Here is a 20,401-nt window from a genome sequence, read left to right as displayed (position 1 = left end):
AATCATATGTAACCATACTAGACTTGTATTCTATTATTGTATTATTTATGTTGTATTTAATTTATCTTGTTAGTGTATATTAGTTGCCTGCTGTGGGATAATTGGGTGCTGACCATGATGAGATCCCATCCAGCAAATTTATATGGGCCCCATGTGGGGTTTATGATGGGCTAAATGATGGGCCCCAACAAGGTTACCCATTTCGGACCCAACACATTTTGTCCTCAGTCTCCATGTGGGCCCCAGGAGCAGCAGCCCATATGGGTTAATGACAGGTTTAAAATGGGTACAGTGTGGGACCCTAATGGGTAGGATATGTTGGGTTCATATGGGCCCTTCATTTAGAACCCAAGCGGGTTTTATATGGGTGCAAGATCGGCACAGGCTGGGCCCTTCATGGGCAAATAGGGCTGAGGACACCTGGGGCCCTTATGTGCTCTGTATAATGGGCCCCATCAGGGTAGCCCATTCTGAAGCCCTCCTCTTTTTGTACTCGGTCCCCCTGAGGGCCCCTTATGCAGCAGCCCATTTGGGTTAATGACGGGTACAAGATAGATACAGTAAGGGACCATAATGGGTAGCATAAGTCAGGTTTATATGGGCCCTTCTTTTGGAACCCAAATGTGTTGCATATGTGTCCACTGTAGGTACAGATGGGTATAAGTGTGGAATTAAAGTGGACAGAATGGGCCTGTATGGGCAGCACAGTTCAATTTCACACAGGTGTACTACAAATGGGACAATCTTGGGCAAACTGAACTGGTACTAATCCATGGTGTAATAAGCAATCATTTCCAGAATGTAGTCATACTCATAAAACTATAGATATTTAATATCTATAATACATTACAATACAATACATAGTACAAATACATTTTTGCTTTAAACATATTTATTATAAACAGCAAAACACTGGTTAAGAAATAACACTTAAAAGAAGTATTAACATTGTTTAAAAAGCCCAACACAGTGCAAATACTCCAATAAATATTTCAGAAGTAACATTTCATTTTTAACACCAAAATCATTTAGGTTTTTACCTTTAAGCATTGTTCAACGACTCTCAAAACTCTATAAAACATTCTACATTCCTATAACTGTTCTTCCTATAACTAAATTCTTTTCTCAAACACAGATGACATAAAACACATCGTTCTACATACTGTCCATATGATCTTTTCAAGGATTGTCATTACCGTTTTCAGAATTTCTGTGCTCAACAAAATTTCTGCGCTGTGCTCTAATGGCACGATTACCTCCACGATCACGAGCACCACTGAACCACTTAGAAACTGCCCTTTCTGCATCCTTTCTGTTTATGTTGTGGGTTAATGCATTCCTCTTAAGGGCACCTTGTTGAGAAAGACAAAAATAGAAGAAGGAAGAGAAAGGGTTAGCATTCTAAAGTTAAAGGTGTCAATTCCAGGTTCAGAGATTAAAAGTCCTCACCAGGATTTTGCTCAGGCTTCCTGGATTGTGTTGATTCCACTAATTTTACCTGGATTGCTAATTAGAAAATCTAGCAAGCTTGAGCAAAATCCTGGTGAGGACTTTTAATCTCTGAACCTGGAATTGACACCACTATCTAAAATTAAATAATTTCACTCTGCAAACCTTCAAAGAATAAAAAAACACATGTTTCAATGAAAAATGCAGACATTTAAACCGCTTTGTTACCTTCTAAAAATGCTACACACTGCTGCAGTTTGTGATTTAAAATGTTAATATCATTATTTCTAACTCGATGCGATGCGTGACGCACCTCTGCCTTTTATCCAAGCTGGAAGAACTAATAAACATGCCAACCATGCTTCTACCACAAGTTCGACAGCGCTACCATTTACAGTCGGATGTGCTGATGCAGCAATTGTGAGAACTTTACTGTGAGATTTGTGCTCCAGAGGACTGGGACCTAATGTTTACAGATCAAATATGATTATATTATGCAGACCTAACCAAATCTAAATTCAGGAAATTTTCATGAAAGGCAAAGTGGAGCAATACTAGTGATATTGGGACTTTTTTTGCTCTCTATAATAGTTGGCTTGGCAGTGTAACCAAGGTTACCCAACACACCAGATCCATCAAATATATCTGCCCCTTAATAAACCCCTCCCTGAATTGGATGCTTTAGAGCAAGAAATCACTCAAATGTGCAGGACAGGAGGTTCTCTAGGACTGACTGACAGACCCATATTACAGTACTTCTTACCATAAAACACTTCAAACAGACGAAGACCTTGGAACTGCCTCTTCCCGTGTCGCCCAACAAAATTGTACTGACAAGCCAGTTCATTTGCCATGAGAAAAGCCATCATTCTTCTTGTTGCTTCGTCAACAGTTCGGCCACCTATTTCACTCAGGACACAAACCTGGGAAGAAGAGGGGAGAAAAAAAAAGAAAAAAGTGTAAGTAACAAAAATTACTGATGATGCGGTTAAAAATATAAAGAAATAGTTCATAAAAATGCACACAATTAAAAAATGAGTGATCTATTTGATCTAATAAAATTAACTGTTGATTTAAACTATGCAGACTTGATAAAATATTAACTTTAGATGTCAACATTTATGCATTTTCATAAATTTTTCAACTTTCTTTTAAGGAAGAATATTTAACATCTTCATACAAAAAAACCCTCAGTGATGAATTATAAAACATGGTTAACATTTTATGAAATCAGATTTGTTTTAATTTGATCACATTTTCATCATATCAAAAACAATTTATTACTCAATGTTTAATTCACATGCATTTCTATCAACACATTATTCATTAGTCTAATTTCTTACTTCCATCTATCCCCAAATTGGATTTGAAGCATTATGGAGAACATTTAATCAGAAACTTTAAAGAAAATATTTTAAAATATTTCTTACCACATTCTTCAGAAATTCCTGATCCTCTAATTCTTGTTCCACTGCTAGGACATCATCGACAGTTTTTAGTGGAAAAGCTGCACCCTCTGGTAGTGTGGGAGTTCCACTGCTAGGAGTATGTCTTGTCCTGCTGCCTAAGAAGAGTGTGTAGCATTCTTCCATGTACATTCAGTGTTTCTTTTATATCTTCAAGTATCGTAAGAACTCTGACAATCAAACCATCATGTCTCATATGTGATGTTTCAACAAGAGGTGTATCCCTTGATGTCTGCAGTGGGGTTCGAAGTGGAGTCATGGGAGAAGGCCTTGTATCATCTCTTTGTGTAAGGGCAGAGAGAAGCTTCCTAGGTGGCTGAGGTGGTGGTTTAAAGACTTCACTTGTGTCTTCTTCAGATTCTGAGCTGGATAGCTTCCTTTTCTATTGTTGAACAGAAAATGGTCAGTAAACCTTGACATTTGAAAGCGGTTTTAATTGCAATAACCCACAGTAGGAATACACAATTTACTCTGATTTATATAGTTAGAATATCTTAATTCACTCAATCCAGATCACCAATTAACTACTATGCCTGTTACCAAGCAATCATATGTGCTCAGCTACACTATAAACACAATCAAAATAATGCTAAAAATGTTATCCAGGCAGCTCCTATTACCAATGTAAAAAACTAAATTATAGCACGCTAAACAGTTATTAATATTCTGAGAGCGTCTCCGCCCCCCAGTTTTAGATTACATTTCCCAAACACTTTAGCCAGTTTGTTCGTTGCATTCAATTAAACTTTGAGACTCTTTGCTTAACTTTAGGTTCCGTTCTAGTGCTTCCTGTGAAGGAAAATTAATTATTCATCGTTATTAACACAGACACAACTGAAATGAAACAACTGTGATCTGTGCAACACAAAGAGTTCAGCAAACACACACACGTTCAGCTGTTTCCTTATTACTCACCAGAATCACTGCAATATTTTATTTGTCATAAACACAGGAAGGTGATTAGAGAGTATTTGTTTCATATAACATATCGGAGTATATATCACAAAATATTACACAATGACCATTGTTTCCCCAGCATCGTGTTGGCCTATCCCACAGTATGGCCTAAAGATTTATCACACACTTTTCCAGCCAATGCCTTTCCACACCACAGTGTCCACTCACCTTCACTAACCAGGCATGCAATGCATGCTTACAATGCTCTAACTAAAAATTTGGCAAACTCAATGGATCTGTGATGATATGAAAACAATAAATAAACCCTGATAAAAAAAACACAATGGATCTGTAATTATGATGAAGTGGCTCAACAAAGAAAAGCATAAAGGGCACAAAAATCAGTGCAATATTATGCACTAAAAAATATAAAGGCACATCAAAATGACCCTACTGTTCTGCGAAGTTACTTAATTGTAACTCATATAGCAGAACAGTTAAACAATATGTTGATGCCTCTAATGTTTCTGTGCATTATGTGGGATATATAGTATGAGAGAGAAAAAAGCCAACTTGCCTTCTTCTCCGTGGTCCTCTCTCAGCCTCTGAATCTGTCTGAAGATCTGATGTCATCTCTGCTTTCTTGAGTTTCTCCCTGGCTTGTGTATAGCTCACTACAATGGTGGTTAAAAACATGGACATGATTTTGAACCATAATGTTAAGAGATGCTAGATTAAATGAAAAGAATTAGGCAAGTAAGTAGCCTCAAAACATACTTACCTGCCTCTCCCAAAACACGAATACGATACCTCTCCCAGTTTTCCTGAGGGTTGGTACAGTCCCTGACAGCTTTGTTGACATCTTTGTGTCCAACTGGCCAGTAGCATTCATTTTTTTCTGGTCCATGAAGCCACTTGTTTGGAATAATGGCAACTGTTCCTCCTTCTCTGAATTCAACAACTGCAAACGTCTGCATTGCAGTGTTTAGCAATATGCAGCTGGCAGAAGGAACAATAGTAAGTCAAAAAAGTGCAGGGGAAAGTGATTTAACAGTCATGAAGCAAAGGCAAGGCAACAAAACAATCTCGAAATGGTAAAAGAATGATTTTTCTGGTGACGTCAGTTACAGAAAGAACTTGCAGCTGATCAGTGAGTCCCGATACCATTTTGATCCCAAGACATGAGGAATCCAAAGGGTGGTTAAAAAATGGTTTGTATTTGTCAAAATATTGACATACAACATATGTTGTTCCAGATGGAGACTGTAGAATGTTTTTAACAAGTGCAACTCTTCCACTGTGCTCAAAACAGTTGTTTCCTGCTGAACAAGAGATAAATGTGTCTTTGTCTCTATAATCCTTGTACTGCAAGCAGTTCTCATAACCTGATGGTACAGGTCCAGTGGGATGACATCTGTAATGTTTTTCATTTGCATCTGTGCATGTCCTCCTGCGGACTTTGTGTCTCTCATTTACGCGCCGAACAATCTGTTGAACAGGATTTTGAGGACGCTTCACCATTTTTTTTAGTTTACCCAAGAAGTTCTCATAAGAAAAACATGACACATTATCTAGAGAGCCAAATCTTCTGGCATCCTGAGCCAAGTGAATCAAAGAGTGTGCATTGTACACCACAAATTCTTGTCCATATAAATGAGAAAAATTCTCAACAAAGTATTTCAGGAGGTTTTCCGAATAGTCACAATATTGTACACAAAGTGTGGGGCTAAGAAGGATCCTTACTGACACAGACAACACTAAGAAGTTCAGATACTTATCGTTTGGTAAGTTATTACATAATACAGGGCCAGTATAAAGCAAAAACTGCCTAAATTCAGTGGCTTTCCATTGTGCAACTTCTAATAAAGATCTGGGTCTTCTGCAAAATGTCCATGGGAAGTGCTGTCGTGCAAATTTCATTTGTTCTGAAATAACGTTAAGAAGACCAACAGACACTCTGCATCTCAACGGACCTTTCAGCCACAAATATATTAGTTTTCTAACCACTCCTAAACAGATCAATCAAGCACAAATGTGGTTACTAAACCTATCCCAAGATCAATCAGTGGAGACACAGCTGTATGGTGCTCTTGGTCTTCCATTTCGGCAAACTGCCTATCTGATCTTAGTGGTGCAGAAATTTCAGGATAGCTCATTCTACCATTAATGTAAACTCCTTTCTGAGTACAACGTTCACATGAGTAGTACCCTGTATGTCCCTTGATACATTTAATATATGCCCTAGCAGGTGCATCACAAACAAAAGCAGTGGGTACAGCAATTGAAAAATGCTTCCCATTAAAATCCAAGCCAGTAAGACAGGCAGATTTTACATCATCTATAAATGCTTGCAAATATTCCTGAACAGAAGATGGCTTGGAGACTCCTGAATATAAGCCAATCAAAAAAGGATGGCTTTTTGGCACACTACTGAGCTTTCCAAGTATGGGCCACAGCTGCACATTGGAGCTTTTAAATAATGGTAGTCCGTCAATATTTATGTGAAACGATAATGAATCGGGCAGTTTGTGAAGTTCATGATGCATCAATTCAGAAGCAATTGCACTGGCCAAACCAAAATGATAATAGGATCCTCCTGCAATATGTTTGACTTCATGTCTCTGTGGTGTTGAAAGTAAAGTCCTTGGGTCTTTTGGGAGGTCCAGGCCTGTCTGTCTAAGAATTTTAAGCAAATCAAACAAGGCACTGTGTGAAATATTATGGGCAGTAACCCATTCTGTTAACTGACTCCTCAGATGACTTTCAGAGTCTGAAAAATTGCACTCAAGACTGCAGACATCTTTGAGAGTATGTACAATGGGTTGATCCAGTTCAGGAAGGACATCTGCAGATACAACAACACTTTCAAAATTTTCAGTTCTGGCGATTTGGTGCTGTTCATCTGCCCTGGATATCTGTTTTGCAGGTGTGATGCTCTCACTTTCAGAACCAGACTGACAGTCAAGAGCTTTCAAATGTTCTTCAACTTTAGCTCTGATCTTTCTACGCTTGGTCCGTGAACAACACATTAAGACATCTTCCATTGCCGCTGGCAAATAAAAAACAAACAAAAAACTAACAACATATGCACACCATTTGTTACAGTTGCATATAATTACATAATATATTAAAATCACTTAATCACTTATTATTACTGCAATTCTTATGCATAAATATGTTTGTAACATGTGTAAATCTATTCTGACAGACATTTGGGGTTTGTATTCTTTCAACATTAACAAAATAGCGACAGTATACATGTTAATCCAAAAAAATATATAGCTTTATTTACAAATTATTTAGAAGTTACGTAAAATATAACACACTGCTCATGAACTGTGTTCAAAGTAATGAGAATCTATGAGTCGCTACACTCGAATAAAAAGGTACAAAATTGTCACTGAGATGGTACCCCCAAGGGTACACCTAATTATAGTGCTCGAAAAGCACTATATTGTTATCCCCAATTTACGTTTGGCGAACGTAAAATGTTACCGGGGTGTGTAAAACGGACACAGCGAGAAAAAAGACAGTCTAAATAGTCGTTTGAACTAACCTAGTGAAAACCGGGATATTAAATGAATTTTATTTTTTTTGCCGGGACCGAATATTAAAAAGAAGGAAAACCGGGACAGCCCGGGGAAACCGGGACAGGTGGCAACACTAACTTAACGTGCAGACTGTCTCTGTTCAAACTGTGTTTTGTAGGTCAAATATGGTCATAAACTAGCAGGCTAGGTAGCTAAGTATCTTTAACCTACATTTAGAAACTGTCAAAAGTAACTCACGAAGGCTACTATATCCGAAATTCCAAAGGTAGATAACATTATTTCAAAGCGAACTTGCTTGCAGAGCTAAAGCAAAAACTACCACCCTAGCTAGCTAGGAACATTTAATAAACGCTATCTGGGACTGTCAGCTAATACTTAGTAAACCCATTAAGCAACTCCTGTCCACGGAAGAATCTTCTACCGTTAAGTTCTATGTAATATACCAAATAATATTAATTTCTTTTTGGAAATAGTAACACAAACATTTACCTGTAAAATGTACGCTCTGTCTGAGGGAGACGGTCTGTCAACTGAAGAAAGAAAAAAGCGCATGTCACATCACACAACCAACTGGACTCAAATACCCAGAATTCCTCACTCTCCCCAGCCCAAAGTGCCATAATAAGATCATCATCACCGGATTATTGATTTCACCTGCAAGTCTGTCCCTCTGTTATTTAAGCCCCTTTCCCTTTTCATTAGTTGCGAAGTATTGCCTCAGTTCTCATGTGTGCATACCAAGCGTTTCCACGGCTACAGTTCTGGTTCCGACTTCTGCTTGTGTCCTGGTATCTCATTCCTAGCCCGCTCCCTCGGATTTGGTTGCCTGATACTCCTGCCTGTTCCCGGAGTTTTGTGTCATCAGGACTACTTTACGTTTCTGTGTACCTATTAAAAGACCTGTTGATCTGCACGCGTCTCTCCGACTTTGTATCGTTACAGAATACTTCGCCTCTAAGCAGATGGCAGATCAAGAGTCCCTGAAACTGGCCGTCTCCACGCAGGGACGTATGCTCGGCCAGCACCAACAACTGCTCGAGGAAGTCAGTCTGTCCATGAATGTGGTGGTGGAACAACAGACCGAGCACCGGGCTCAAATGGCTGGTTTAGGACAGACCATGCAAGAGATCACGTCTCAGCTCCAATCCCTGTCGCTCTTTGTGCAGAGAGAGGTGTCATCTGAACCGGCCGTCCCTGATGATTCTCAGCACGAGCCCCTATCCGTAAGCAAACCCGAGAAGTATGACGGCGCCCCTGAGCAATGTCGAGGGTTCTTGCTGCAGTGCTCTCTGTATTTCTCCGGTAACCCCAGCTCTGACCAGGAACGAATCAAGTTCTTCATCTCTCGGCTTACCGGTAAGGCTCTGGATTGGGCTACAGCAGTTTGGGATACGGTTCAGAGTATGGCATATAGTGAATTTTTGTCACAATTTAAGGCTGTATTTGATCATCCCTACGAAGGTAGAGCATGTGGAGAGAGGCTCCACAGATTGAGACAGGCGAATCGCTCTGTAGCTGACTATGCCAGGGAATTCCGCACTATTGCGGCAGGTAGTGGCTGGAACGACCCTGCTCTTATCGTGGCGTTTCGTAATGGTCTCAACGCGGAGGTTTTACACGAACTAGCCTGCCGAGATGATGACCTTACGCTGGATGGACTCGTTGCGCTAGCCATTCGTCTAGACCAATTCATCAGAGAACGTCGAGTCAAAAGAGCCGGTTCACGTCCTTATGTTCAACCTGCACAGTCCATTACTGATGTCAAAGCCATTCCGCGTCTGGAGAATTCACCAGAGCCCATGCAGTGCGACTCTGCTCGTCTCACAGCCGAGGAGAGAGGAAGGCGCTTAAGAGAGGGTTTGTGCTTGTATTGCGGTCAAGCGGGGCACACCATACGTACATGCCCTGTACGCCCTCTGCGTTACCATGCTCCTAGTGAGGAGACCAGGTCCTTGTCGCGTACGACAGTGGTGAGTTCAACTGAAAGTCAGCTGGTGTCAAAGTCTTTGACTATACCTGTCGTTATTCACTCTGAGTCCCCTCGTTATCTTACAGCCCTTATAGATTCCGGTGCAGAAGGAAATTTCATACAGGCGAGGCTGGTCGAGGAGATGGGAATCCCTACCCGACCTCTGTCACGACTCCTCAAAGTAGCTGCCTTGGATGGGGATCCTGTTGGTTTGGGAGTTGTTTCGCTTTGTACGCAACCTATTAAACTCCACACTAGTAGCCTGCACTCTGAAACGGTGTCATTTCTCGTGCTCGAATCGGTATCTTATCCCATCATTCTTGGTTTACCCTGGCTAGAAAAACATAATCCTAATATATCGTGGACAACACGAGACATCACCAGTTGGTCGCCTTACTGTTTTTCGCACTGCCTAAGCCTTGAGTCTATACGTGCATGTTCCACTAGTATTGAAAGCCCTAGCGATTATCCTGCCGTTAAGATTCCAGAGGAATATCGCGATCTCTCTGCCGTCTTCAGCAAAGAAAAAGCCACACAGTTACCACCTCATCGTCCTTATGACTGTGCCATCGACTTGAACGAAGGGGCAACGTTTCCCAGTGCACGGGTTTACCCACTCACGCAGGAGGAGGAACGAGCTATGGAGCAATATATAAAGGAGTCGCTCAAGCAAGGTTTTATTCAGCCATCCACCTCGCCTCTGGCTTCTGGCTTCTTTTTTGTTAAGAAAAAAGACGGAGGTCTACGTCCATGTATCGATTATAGGAATCTCAATCAGATATCTAAGAAATATCCTTACCCTCTTCCATTAATCCCCTCAGCACTCGAACAGCTTAAAGAGGCCAGGTACTTCACTAAGCTTGACCTCCGTAGCGCTTACAATTTAATTCGCATTAAGGAAGGAGACGAATGGAAAACTGCCTTTGTCACCACTAGGGGGCATTATGAGTACAGAGTTATGCCATATGGCCTTAGTGTGGCTCCATCAGTGTTTCAGTCTTTCATTAATGACGTACTTCGAGATTTTATTGGACGCTTCGTCATTGCTTACATAGACGACATTTTGATTTATTCCAGTGACATGGTTTCTCATGTGCAACAGGTTAGGTCGGTGCTTAAGAGACTCTTGGAAAATCACTTGTACGTGAAGGGAGAGAAGTGTGAATTCCACCTTACTTCAGTCTCATTTTTGGGGTATATAGTTAACCAAGGGGGCATTACCATGGATGACAGTAAGGTTGAGGCTGTGCTTCAGTGGCCACTCCCTACTTCAGTTAAGAAGTTGCAGAGTTTCTTAGGGTTTGCCAATTTCTATAGACGTTTCATTAGGAATTATGGTACTGTTGCTGCTCCCCTCACTGCTCTACTTAAGGGCTCTGTCACCACGCTTCGTTGGACCCCGGAGGCTAGACAGGCATTTGACAAACTCAAGAGGGCATTCACCACAGCCCCGGTACTCAGGCATCCCAACCCTTCACTACCTTTCGTTGTCGAGGTGGACGCCTCCAGTGTTGGCGTGGGAGCCGTTCTGTCGCAGAGGGATGTCCACTCCAGGCTCCGCCCCATAGCTTATTTTTCTCACAAGTTATCTCCAGCGGAAAGAAATTACGGCATTGGAGAGAGGGAGTTGCTGGCCATTAAGTTGGCATTGGAGGAGTGGAGACATTGGCTGGAGGGAGCTAATCATCCATTTTTAGTACTATCCGATCACAAGAACCTAGAATATCTAAAAACAGCCAGACGTCTCAATGCACGACAGTCCAGGTGGTCGTTGTTTTTCTCACGTTTTCAGTTCAAAATCAGTTATCTTCCAGGCCGACGTAACGCTAAGGCTGATGCTCTGTCCCGCCTATCCCAGGAGAGTGATGAGGAGGAGGAGACCAGGGAGGAATTAATTCTTCCTCCGCACGTGCACTTGTCATCCATCAGGTGGGAGATAGATGAAAAAATTGAGCGACTACTCCAGGAGGTAGAGGTTCCACCTGAGTGTCCCGCAGACAGGACATTTGTCCCCATCTCCTGTAGGGAGCAGCTTATCACATGGGCTCACTCCTCTCCTACAACAGGTCACCCAGGGGAGACACGAACACGACAACTGTTGTCCAGCCGGTATTGGTGGGAGTCGTTGGTCACAGATGTGCACCGGTTTGTCGCGTCTTGTTCTACCTGCAGTCAGAGTAAAGTGCCTAAAACCTTACCTGCAGGCAAACTCATGCCTCTCCCAGTTCCAGAGAGACCTTGGTCACACATTGCTGTGGATTTTGTGACAGACCTGCCTTGTTCCTTAGGCAACACGGCAGTCCTAACTGTTGTGGATCGCTTTTCACGTGCTGTACGTTTCATTCCGTTCGCTGCTCTACCCACTGCTTTCCAGACTGCTGAAGCACTGTTTAGCCATGTATTTCGTGTCTTTGGGATTCCAGAGGATATTCTGTCCGACAGGGGCCCCCAATTCATCTCCAAAGTGTGGTTTGCATTTTTTAAACGCATAGGGGTGGCTGTCAGCTTGACTTCAGGTTACCATCCCCAATCCAATGGTCAATGCGAACGGATGAACCAGGAGCTGGGCAAATTTTTGAGATGTTTTTGCATGAACAACCCTACTGATTGGTCCAGATTTTTGCCGTGGGCAGAGATGGCACAAAACTCTCTTACCAGTTCTGCTACGGGTATTACCCCATTTGAGTGTGTTCTAGGGTTCCAACCACCCATGGCCCCCTGGTCTCCTTCTATGTCCAACATACCTGCAGTGGATGACTGGATGGGACGCAGTGAAAGGGTGTGGGAGGAGACACACAAACGGATAGAGCAGGTATTGCAACGACAGAAGAGGCAAGCCGACCGGCGCAGAGGAGAGACTCCTGTATACAAGCCTGGTGATCGGGTATGGGTATCTACACGTAACTTCCGCTCAGCAGATTCCTGTCGTAAGTTAGGACCCAAATACACGGGCCCTTTTGAAATCGACAAACGTATTAACGAGGTTACCTACCGTCTCAAGCTACCTAGTCACTGTCGTATGTCACGTTCATTCCATGTGTCTCTATTGAAGCCAGTCGTTCCAGGGCCTTTGGGAGTGAACCTATCTCCAGATGTTCCTTCCCTTCCCATCATGAGCGAGGAGGATCCCATCTATGCTATTAACCTCATTCTGGATTCTAGGAGACGAGGCAGTAACCTGGAGTACCTCATTGATTGGGAGGGATACGGCCCAGAGGAGAGGAGGTGGGTCCCTCGGAAGGACGTACTGGCCCCAGGGCTCCTGGCGGACTTTCATGCCCGCTATCCACACAAGCCAGCCCCTCGTCCCCGGGGCCGCCCTTGCAAAAGATCCGTTGGTGGTGCTGCGGGAGATGGTCGGCGTCCAGGCCGCTCTCGTTCTACTGCCGTCCCGGACGCCTCGGGGGGTGGTACTGTCACATCACACAACCAACTGGACTCAAATACCCAGAATTCCTCACTCTCCCCAGCCCAAAGTGCCATAATAAGATCATCATCACCGGATTATTGATTTCACCTGCAAGTCTGTCCCTCTGTTATTTAAGCCCCTTTCCCTTTTCATTAGTTGCGAAGTATTGCCTCAGTTCTCATGTGTGCATACCAAGCGTTTCCACGGCTACAGTTCTGGTTCCGACTTCTGCTTGTGTCCTGGTATCTCATTCCTAGCCTGCTCCCTCGGATTTGGTTGCCTGATACTCCTGCCTGTTCCCGGAGTTTTGTGTCATCAGGACTACTTTACGTTTCTGTGTACCTATTAAAAGACCTGTTGATCTGCACGCGTCTCTCCGACTTTGTATCGTTACAGCGCAGGAGGGAATCTCACTCACTCACACACACACACACACACACACTCTCTCTCTCTCTCCAAGTTAATTAAAACTTTACAGTCGTGTAAAAATGCTAAAAAGTGCTTTTCATTGATTTAATGTTAGTTTTTACAAAGTATAAAAAACATTTTAGGCTGTCTAAAATCCAGCTATGCCAACGGTTAGCCCAACCACACTTAATGTTTTCCCATGTGGGACCCAACCAAAACCCATCAGATAGCCCACAATAAACCTACCTGGGAAAGCCCATGTGAAACCCAGTTAGTTAAAAGCTAGTTTCATGGGTTGCCCAAGCAGTGCCCAAACATAGCCCACGCAATTGCCCACTAGAGACCCAAGTGGGCTGTCCCATATAAAACTACACACTTTGAATGGGAAGCCCAAGTGGTACCCAGTCACAGCCCACATATTTGCCCACTTTGAGCCCAAGCCCATCTTAAGCCCGATAAACCCAGGTAAATCCCATGTGGGGCCCACTTGAACATGCTGGCTGGGATTGTGTCTCCTCACTAGCCATGTTCTCTCTTTGTTCAATCTCACTTTCCCTTCTCTCTGTATCCTCATCCCTTATTTCCTCAGTTTTTGAAACTGGTGTATATAAAATACATATACTATTTAGTGTGATTAAGCTTTAAATATTCTATCACTTAAAGAAATAACATAATTATTAGGAGTTCGTACTTATTATACCTGTGTCAACACTATAGCTGTGCTCAGCAGCTATAGGCCCTGTCTTTACAGGTCCAGTGGTGCATCGTAGTGCAGGGCTTCCTCTTTCTGAGTCAGACCCGTAGCCAGGGGGGATCGAAGGGTTCGTTCGACCCCCCCCCCAACCCCCACACCCTCCCTCCGTACACACATGCCCCTCAAGATAGGTAGGCTATTCAATGAATGAATTGTTAATCTCCAGTGAATATACAGACGAACAAATAAGGACAGCAACAACAGACTCACAACAAACTTATAACAATGTTGCCAACTCTCACGCAATGAGCGTAAGACACATGCATTTGACTGTCTTCACACGCTCACACACCATACATCCGATTTCTCACGCTGAAAAAAAAATCTAGTTTATTTATCTCCGATCTACATCTATGATTCAATGAGTTACTAGTTCACTCTGGCGCCAACCACTGGTGATCGATCGCTTTAGGCGCAGCATAGAGGAAACATATAAGACATAACAACGTTTGACAACCCCCCCCCCCCCCCCCCCGCCCCCAAATCAAATCTCAGTCCTAGTGATTTTGAAAAGTTGGCAACCTTGCTTATAATGAATAAAATATGTGTAAAATAAAAGGTTTGAAGTGTGCTCGTGTATTTAGGGGGTATTGGAGTAGAGAGCCAAATGAAGTCCACTTTTGGGGGAAAAAGATCCCCCCATCACAATGCTGGCTACGGGCCCGTGAGTGCGGGGCGATGTACAAAAATGGTGGGAACAGTATCTGCTCTCAGCCTAGTCTTGCCCTGTTTGGTTTTGATGAACTGGGGGGTGTTCCAAGAAGCGGGTTAAGCGAGAAAACCCGGGTAAGGTAACTCAGAGTTCACGGAAACTTGAGGTTTTCCGTTCCAGAAACCGAGCTTAGAGAGAACCGGAGTCAGTTACTATAGCAACTTATGCTCTGAAGCTAACCTGCTCGCTGGCAGGTTAACTTGGACCTGACCCAGAGTTACAAACACGTCATCATGACGCGTCCTTTCCTCGAAGATCATGTGGATATTGAAACTCAGTTTATTCGCTGAGTTCTTCGTCGGGAACGCCTTATAAAACCCCGAATAGACATAGGCCTACTATCATTTTCGGATTATTTTTTAATGAACATTATCGTTTTTCAGCACAATCCAATACTTACATCAATAAAATTATTAAGCGTCACATTTCAAATATTACACATCGCGGATCAGCCCTAAATTCTCTCCAGATTGTTATACATCGCTCTTCGTTTTTTGCTAGTGGAAGTTTTTTTTTTATAGTGTAGAAGATGCGGGATCTGTCAGCAAAGCTACTGTATGTCGGTCTGTCCGAAAACTATGTCTGGCATTAAACTGACTAGTGCCCAGTTTTGTGGTGTTTCCTGTTCCTGCCAGTTATGGACATCAAAGAGGAATTCCACAGCATCGTTGGTTTGTCTTTAATTCACACGGACAATAAAGAAATTAAGCAAAGGAGAAGCAGTATATAACAAACTTAATTCCATTTACATTTTAAGGATTTCCTAGAGTGGTTGGCTGCATTGATGGAACCTACACATGCTACCTGTTCCAGCACCATTAGAACATGAAGGCGATTACATAAACAGAAAATCCATCCATAGCATTAATGTACAGGTACTAACCTTTATAATACTTAATGAATAATGTACTTATCTTTAATGGTACCAAAACTAACGTAGCTATTGCCACCAGCCACTTTCCCTCAAACTGGACATATATAGACTTACCTCCCCCTGACTATATCTCAGATTTGCCACCAGTTCAGAGACCAGTCCACCAGCCCTTTGGCACCATGCACCATGCACTTTATCCCTGTCCCATTTACCTACCTCACACACACTGTACATACTGTACTTATATTTTTATATTTCATACCTTATACTGTTATCTATTTTACATTTTTTTACCTTGCTTATTTAATGTCTATTGCCTGGCTTGCACCATGACCGTCTTGCACTATGTTGTCCTGCACTATGTTGTATGTAATTGCTGCTGTGATATTTTGTAGTATGTAATTGCACTGAGGCCTAGCCTAAAAGTGTTTCATTGTGCTGTACAACCCTGTTTCAGCATAATGATAATAAAGTTGAATTGAATTGAACTGACCGTTCTCTCCATCAAGATCATATGTGATGCTTCCCACCTCATCACAAATGTTGAAGCCAGATGGCCTGGATCCGTGTATGATTCCACACTGTACAACAAATCTGAATAGAGTAGGCCTGAGGTAGTGCAGTGTAATAGTTAAATCAGTGTAATGCAGTGTAATAGTTAAATCATTGCAAACCCTAGTGTGATTATAGGACACTATGACGGCCTCCTTCATGGAGACAGAGGGTATCCCTGCCTGTCCTATAGGCCTACCTTATGACTCCCTATTCAGATCCTGCACCTGGACCACAGTCCCGCTACAATCAGGCCCACAGCAAAACCAGGGCAAGAATTTAAATGACCCTAGGAATCCTCGAGGCCAGGTTCCAGTGCCTGAAGGGGCTCAGAGTAAAGGCCCATTCACACCCTACGGTAATTACGGATACGGACCCTTTCGTCCGGTTCCGGAGGTCGTTTCATCCGTCAGTGGGTCCGTTGCCAGAGCGCTTACGAATCCGTAGTAACGGAGCAATATAAACCGCAAATCAGGGGGCAGTAGAGAGTCAGAAGCATCGGGCGTACACCAATTCGGGAAAATCAATGAAGAAGAGTACTGGACTTTAAAAAATGACGCTCGAGTTAGAAGAGAAACTTTGCGAGTTGGTTAGAGGCTACATTCTGCTACGGTGCCAGGTCATCGCGATAAACAGCGATGCAAAAACAGCTGGGAGGAGATTGCTGGTGCGCTGGTGCCGGAAATTTGACTATACTGCCCTCTAGAGGATGTATTAAAAAAAATCATAACAACGTTGGAAACGGAAAGAGGTATAGTGGCCCCCTACGGAGGCTACGTTTGGTACGGACGGACGAAATTCGTCCGTGTCCGGAGGTATAAAGCAGGCTTACCCCCTGATAGGGTGTGCCACATAATAATGGCATATGTGGTATTACACAACATTGCAACCATCCAGGAAGAGCGACAGCCTACCATCTTTGACATGCCCACAGATGAGGAACCTTACATGCATGTGGGTGACAACAGAGATGGTGGAGTTGTCAGAGACTCCATCTGCAATCACTGCTTTCCACATTAAATTATGCACCACCACCCACCCCACCCCACCATCCACCCTGTAACCTTTTAATATACATTACAGTAAAATTCACTGTTATGTTTCATTATTTCATTTTTCTTGTAAATAAATATATTTTAGAATATATTTTAAGAATAAGATATAGTTATATACAGCCATACAACTTTGTACTATATTCTTATACTTCATTTTTATCTGATGCCATGTGTGTTTCACACCACTCAGATTAGACCTGGAATTAGTAAGTGTTCAATTAAAAAATATTTAAAAACAATACAGTATTATAAAGATGGAGAAAATAATAATCGCACCCTTCTGCTAAATATAAAAATATCATTTTCACTCACGCATTAACTCTGTTGGCAATTCCCCAGCCAACATGTCCACATGGGCCCCACATGGGATTTAACTGGGCAGTATGGGTTTTATCTGGGCATGGGCTTAGAGTGGGCTTTTTTAAGGGTTCTATTCGGGCCCCAGTTAAGTTACATTTGTGGGCCCCATTGGGGTTATAAATCCCGGCCCCAGTTGGGTTATAGTTGGGACTCACGTGGGCCTGATTTTTTAAATAGCCTAATATTTAAAAAACTGACTTTTAAATACCATTTACAAAACAGACATTTTTACATAGTACACGATTTTATACCTCAGCTCAAGCAAATGATGGTAGAACTGGATATGGCACACAAATAAATTGCATGTTGATATAGTTTAACTTGTGAAGCAGTTATAATAACTAAATTCATTCAAAATATTAACAAAGTTAAAATAACAAAGTTAATGTACCTGCTTCAGATGTATGGAATAAACCATTGCCTCGCATCCTCTCGTGCGCGCCCGCCCACAACAAAAGACTAAACGGTCTCCCGCCTGGCCTGACTGAAAGTCAATTTTTATATCCGTTGGAGATATCATTCACTGAGGTAAGAAATTTACTTTTTATCCGGTTTCTCTAATTTGGTTATCAATGTGTAAAAGAACAAATATACAATGAAAGAAAGAAAAATATCTGAGGATATAATGCCTGACGTTATATTTAATTCAAACCTAGCTACGTTAGCTAGCTAGCTTGATAGCTAAAACAACCGTTAGTGTTGAAAGGTAGAACGCAAACCGTTCATTTGTTATGGCTAAGAGGAATAATCTGTGGGGGGAAATATAGTGTTTAAAATGTCTATGTTTACACATTTTCGACGTAACCCACCTAGATTTAGTTAATTAATTTTCCTAGATCAGCTAAGACATAAGTGCAAATTTCGATGTTGCTAGGCTAGCTAACCTAAGATAGTGAGTTAACCTATCTTAGCAAACACTAGAACTAAGTGGTCACCTTGGTTAGCTAGCTAGCTAGCTAGTTAGGTTTAGAGAATGTTTGCTTAACGTTTTGGTAGAAAAGATAATTGTCCTGTTAGTTATTAATTAAGTGATAAACCTTTACAGTTAATAGCAAGTCATGTCCTGAACAGAACAGGCATTAAATATACCAAATACAAATGACTGCATTTCTAAGGTAGAGCTGTGTAGTATTAATCCCAGTATGAGGGGAAAAACAAATGATCGTAGTCCTAACCTACCATAGACAATCTTGTGTATAGCAGAAAAGAGTATTGTCTTATGGATAAACAGCTACTAATCATTCTTGTAATGGGTCCACGTTAGATAGCGGTTTTCTCCTTTTGGTGCTCTGTAAAGTAACATGTGGTGGTTGTTTTTGCCTCAGTTTATTCTATCTGAATTTTAAATTTAGTTTTGTAGGTGCCCTAAAACAAAATGCTTATCTTCAGAATTAACTAAAGATGTTGAGAGAGCTGTCTCAAAGTGGTTTACCAATGCTCGTGACCATGATGGAAACCGTGCACTGAGAGCGCAGAGAGACTTTCAAAAAAGGAACGCAGAACAGATGTAAGTAATCAATAGTGAGTTACACGTTTGTGATAATGTGACTATGAAGGCATGTGAAAATCATTGTCATTTTTACTTTCCAAAACCCTGACAGCTCCTATATTGGAGTTTTTAAATGTTTTATGTACACCTAACTTGTAAATACATCACTTGGCCTTTGTAAAATCTCCCCCAAGAGGTGATTAAAGTGTTAGACATCGGTGTCTTTGGAAATTTTGAGTAACTGCAGCAGCTCAAATTAATGAATTGTATAGTATATTTGAAGGAGTACTGGTCAGGATTTTATTATCCTGTGCAAACTAGAAGCTGGCAAGAGCCTTCATAGAGTTCTGTACAGTGTATTATGGTCAGGACCCAGGTGGTGCAGAAAATGCATGCCCATTAAACAGGCCTAGTGAGCTAATTCAATAGTACAAACAGCATTTTTATGCTTTACCATGTTTTAGATTCACAGAGAAGGATGTTTATCATGGCTAAAAGTGGTTTAGATAATCTGCAGTGTTACTGTTGTGTGCTTTAATTAATACTGTTGTCTGTCTCTCCCTCCCCTCTTCTCTCTCTCTCTCTCTCTCTCTCTACAAGATGTGAAACTACACAACTCAGCAACACACAGTAAAGGATTCTAAAGACTCTTAACATATGTTTTATGGACATTTATGGTTAAAATTGTTAATGAGTTGTCGTTTTCAATAAAACATTTTTATTAGGATTGATCAAGCATTTGTCATCATTTAAATGTAAGTATTATTATAAACAGCTCATCTCTGATTGAAATTACTTATGATAATACAGTCTTTAGTGCTGTGCTCTTATACAACAGTTTTGCAAAGTAAGAAAAGCAACTGAATATTGCATTAGGTATGTACAGCAGAGACGTCACCTGAAGCCCTCCATGACTCCATAGGGACCCACATTGGATGACACAAGTTAGCATTATAGTAATTGTGCTCCAAATGTGTGATGCAAGCTGACATTCTAATGAGTGATGGGCTGATATTTGGGCCCCCTTTGCATAACCCATATGGGCCCTATGAAGATTTGCCCATGGGCCCCTAATGGGGCTGAAGCGGGTGTCTGCAGTTAACCATAAGGGCCCTACTTGTTGCCCACACTGGCCCCGTCATTATCCTACACAAACAAGGGGCCCATGTAGGGCCAGTGAATCATTGCTCATACGGGGCCCACCTGAGGCCCACATTGACCCCAATATTGGCCCACATGGGCTAACACACATGGGGCCCATGTAGTGCCAGTGAATCAATGCTCATACGGGGCCCACCTGAGGCCCACATTGACCCCAATATTGACCCACATGGGCTAACACACATGGGGCCCATGTGGAGCCGATGGACAAATCTTTGTGGGCCCCAGCTGGGTTGCCCAAAAAGGGCCCATGTGCCAGCCCATTTAAAACCCATGTGGGGCCCGCATGGACATG

General features: G+C 42.1%; 2 protein-coding genes across 2 annotated transcripts in view; both read right to left on the bottom strand.

Annotated features, from left to right (window-relative positions):
• Window positions 1-966: 966 nt before the first annotated feature.
• LOC143497116 (uncharacterized) lies at window positions 967-3,047 on the bottom strand. The gene is made up of 3 exons (XM_076992900.1): window positions 2,880-3,047; window positions 2,213-2,372; window positions 967-1,352 (listed from the first exon to the last, which is right to left on the bottom strand). Exons 1-3 carry the CDS (start codon window positions 3,045-3,047, stop codon window positions 1,180-1,182), a joined length of 501 nt encoding a protein of 166 aa, XP_076849015.1. The 3' UTR covers window positions 967-1,179.
• A 123-nt stretch (window positions 3,048-3,170) lies between these two features.
• The window catches only part of LOC143497115 (uncharacterized), a 43,876-nt gene continuing 26,645 nt past the window's right edge, over window positions 3,171-20,401 (bottom strand). The window contains exons 3-6 of the mRNA XM_076992899.1: window positions 7,853-7,893; window positions 4,594-4,811; window positions 4,390-4,486; window positions 3,171-3,297 (exon numbers count right to left, since the gene is read on the bottom strand). Of these exons, the coding sequence (XP_076849014.1) occupies window positions 3,171-3,297; window positions 4,390-4,486; window positions 4,594-4,811; window positions 7,853-7,893 (483 nt within the window). The remainder of the gene's footprint in view (window positions 3,298-4,389; window positions 4,487-4,593; window positions 4,812-7,852; window positions 7,894-20,401) is intronic.

This window comes from Brachyhypopomus gauderio, unplaced genomic scaffold (genome assembly GCF_052324685.1).
Source record: "Brachyhypopomus gauderio isolate BG-103 unplaced genomic scaffold, BGAUD_0.2 sc99, whole genome shotgun sequence".
Lineage (NCBI taxonomy): Eukaryota > Metazoa > Chordata > Actinopteri > Gymnotiformes > Hypopomidae > Brachyhypopomus > Brachyhypopomus gauderio.
Note: the sequence above shows the minus strand (reverse complement) of the source record. Positions and strands in the feature narration are given on the sequence as shown.

Excerpts from the sequence above, each read along its gene's own strand:
- LOC143497116 (XM_076992900.1), bottom strand. The coding sequence starts at position 3,047 with ATGTACATGGAAGAATGCTACACACTCTTCTTAGGCAGCAGGACAAGA. Across the intron at positions 2,373-2,879 it reads AGGAATTTCTGAAGAATGTG|GTTTGTGTCCTGAGTGAAAT; the intron begins GTAAGAAATATT and ends TCTTCTTCCCAG. Across the intron at positions 1,353-2,212 it reads TCTGTTTGAAGTGTTTTATG|GTGCCCTTAAGAGGAATGCA; the intron begins GTAAGAAGTACT and ends TTTCTCAACAAG.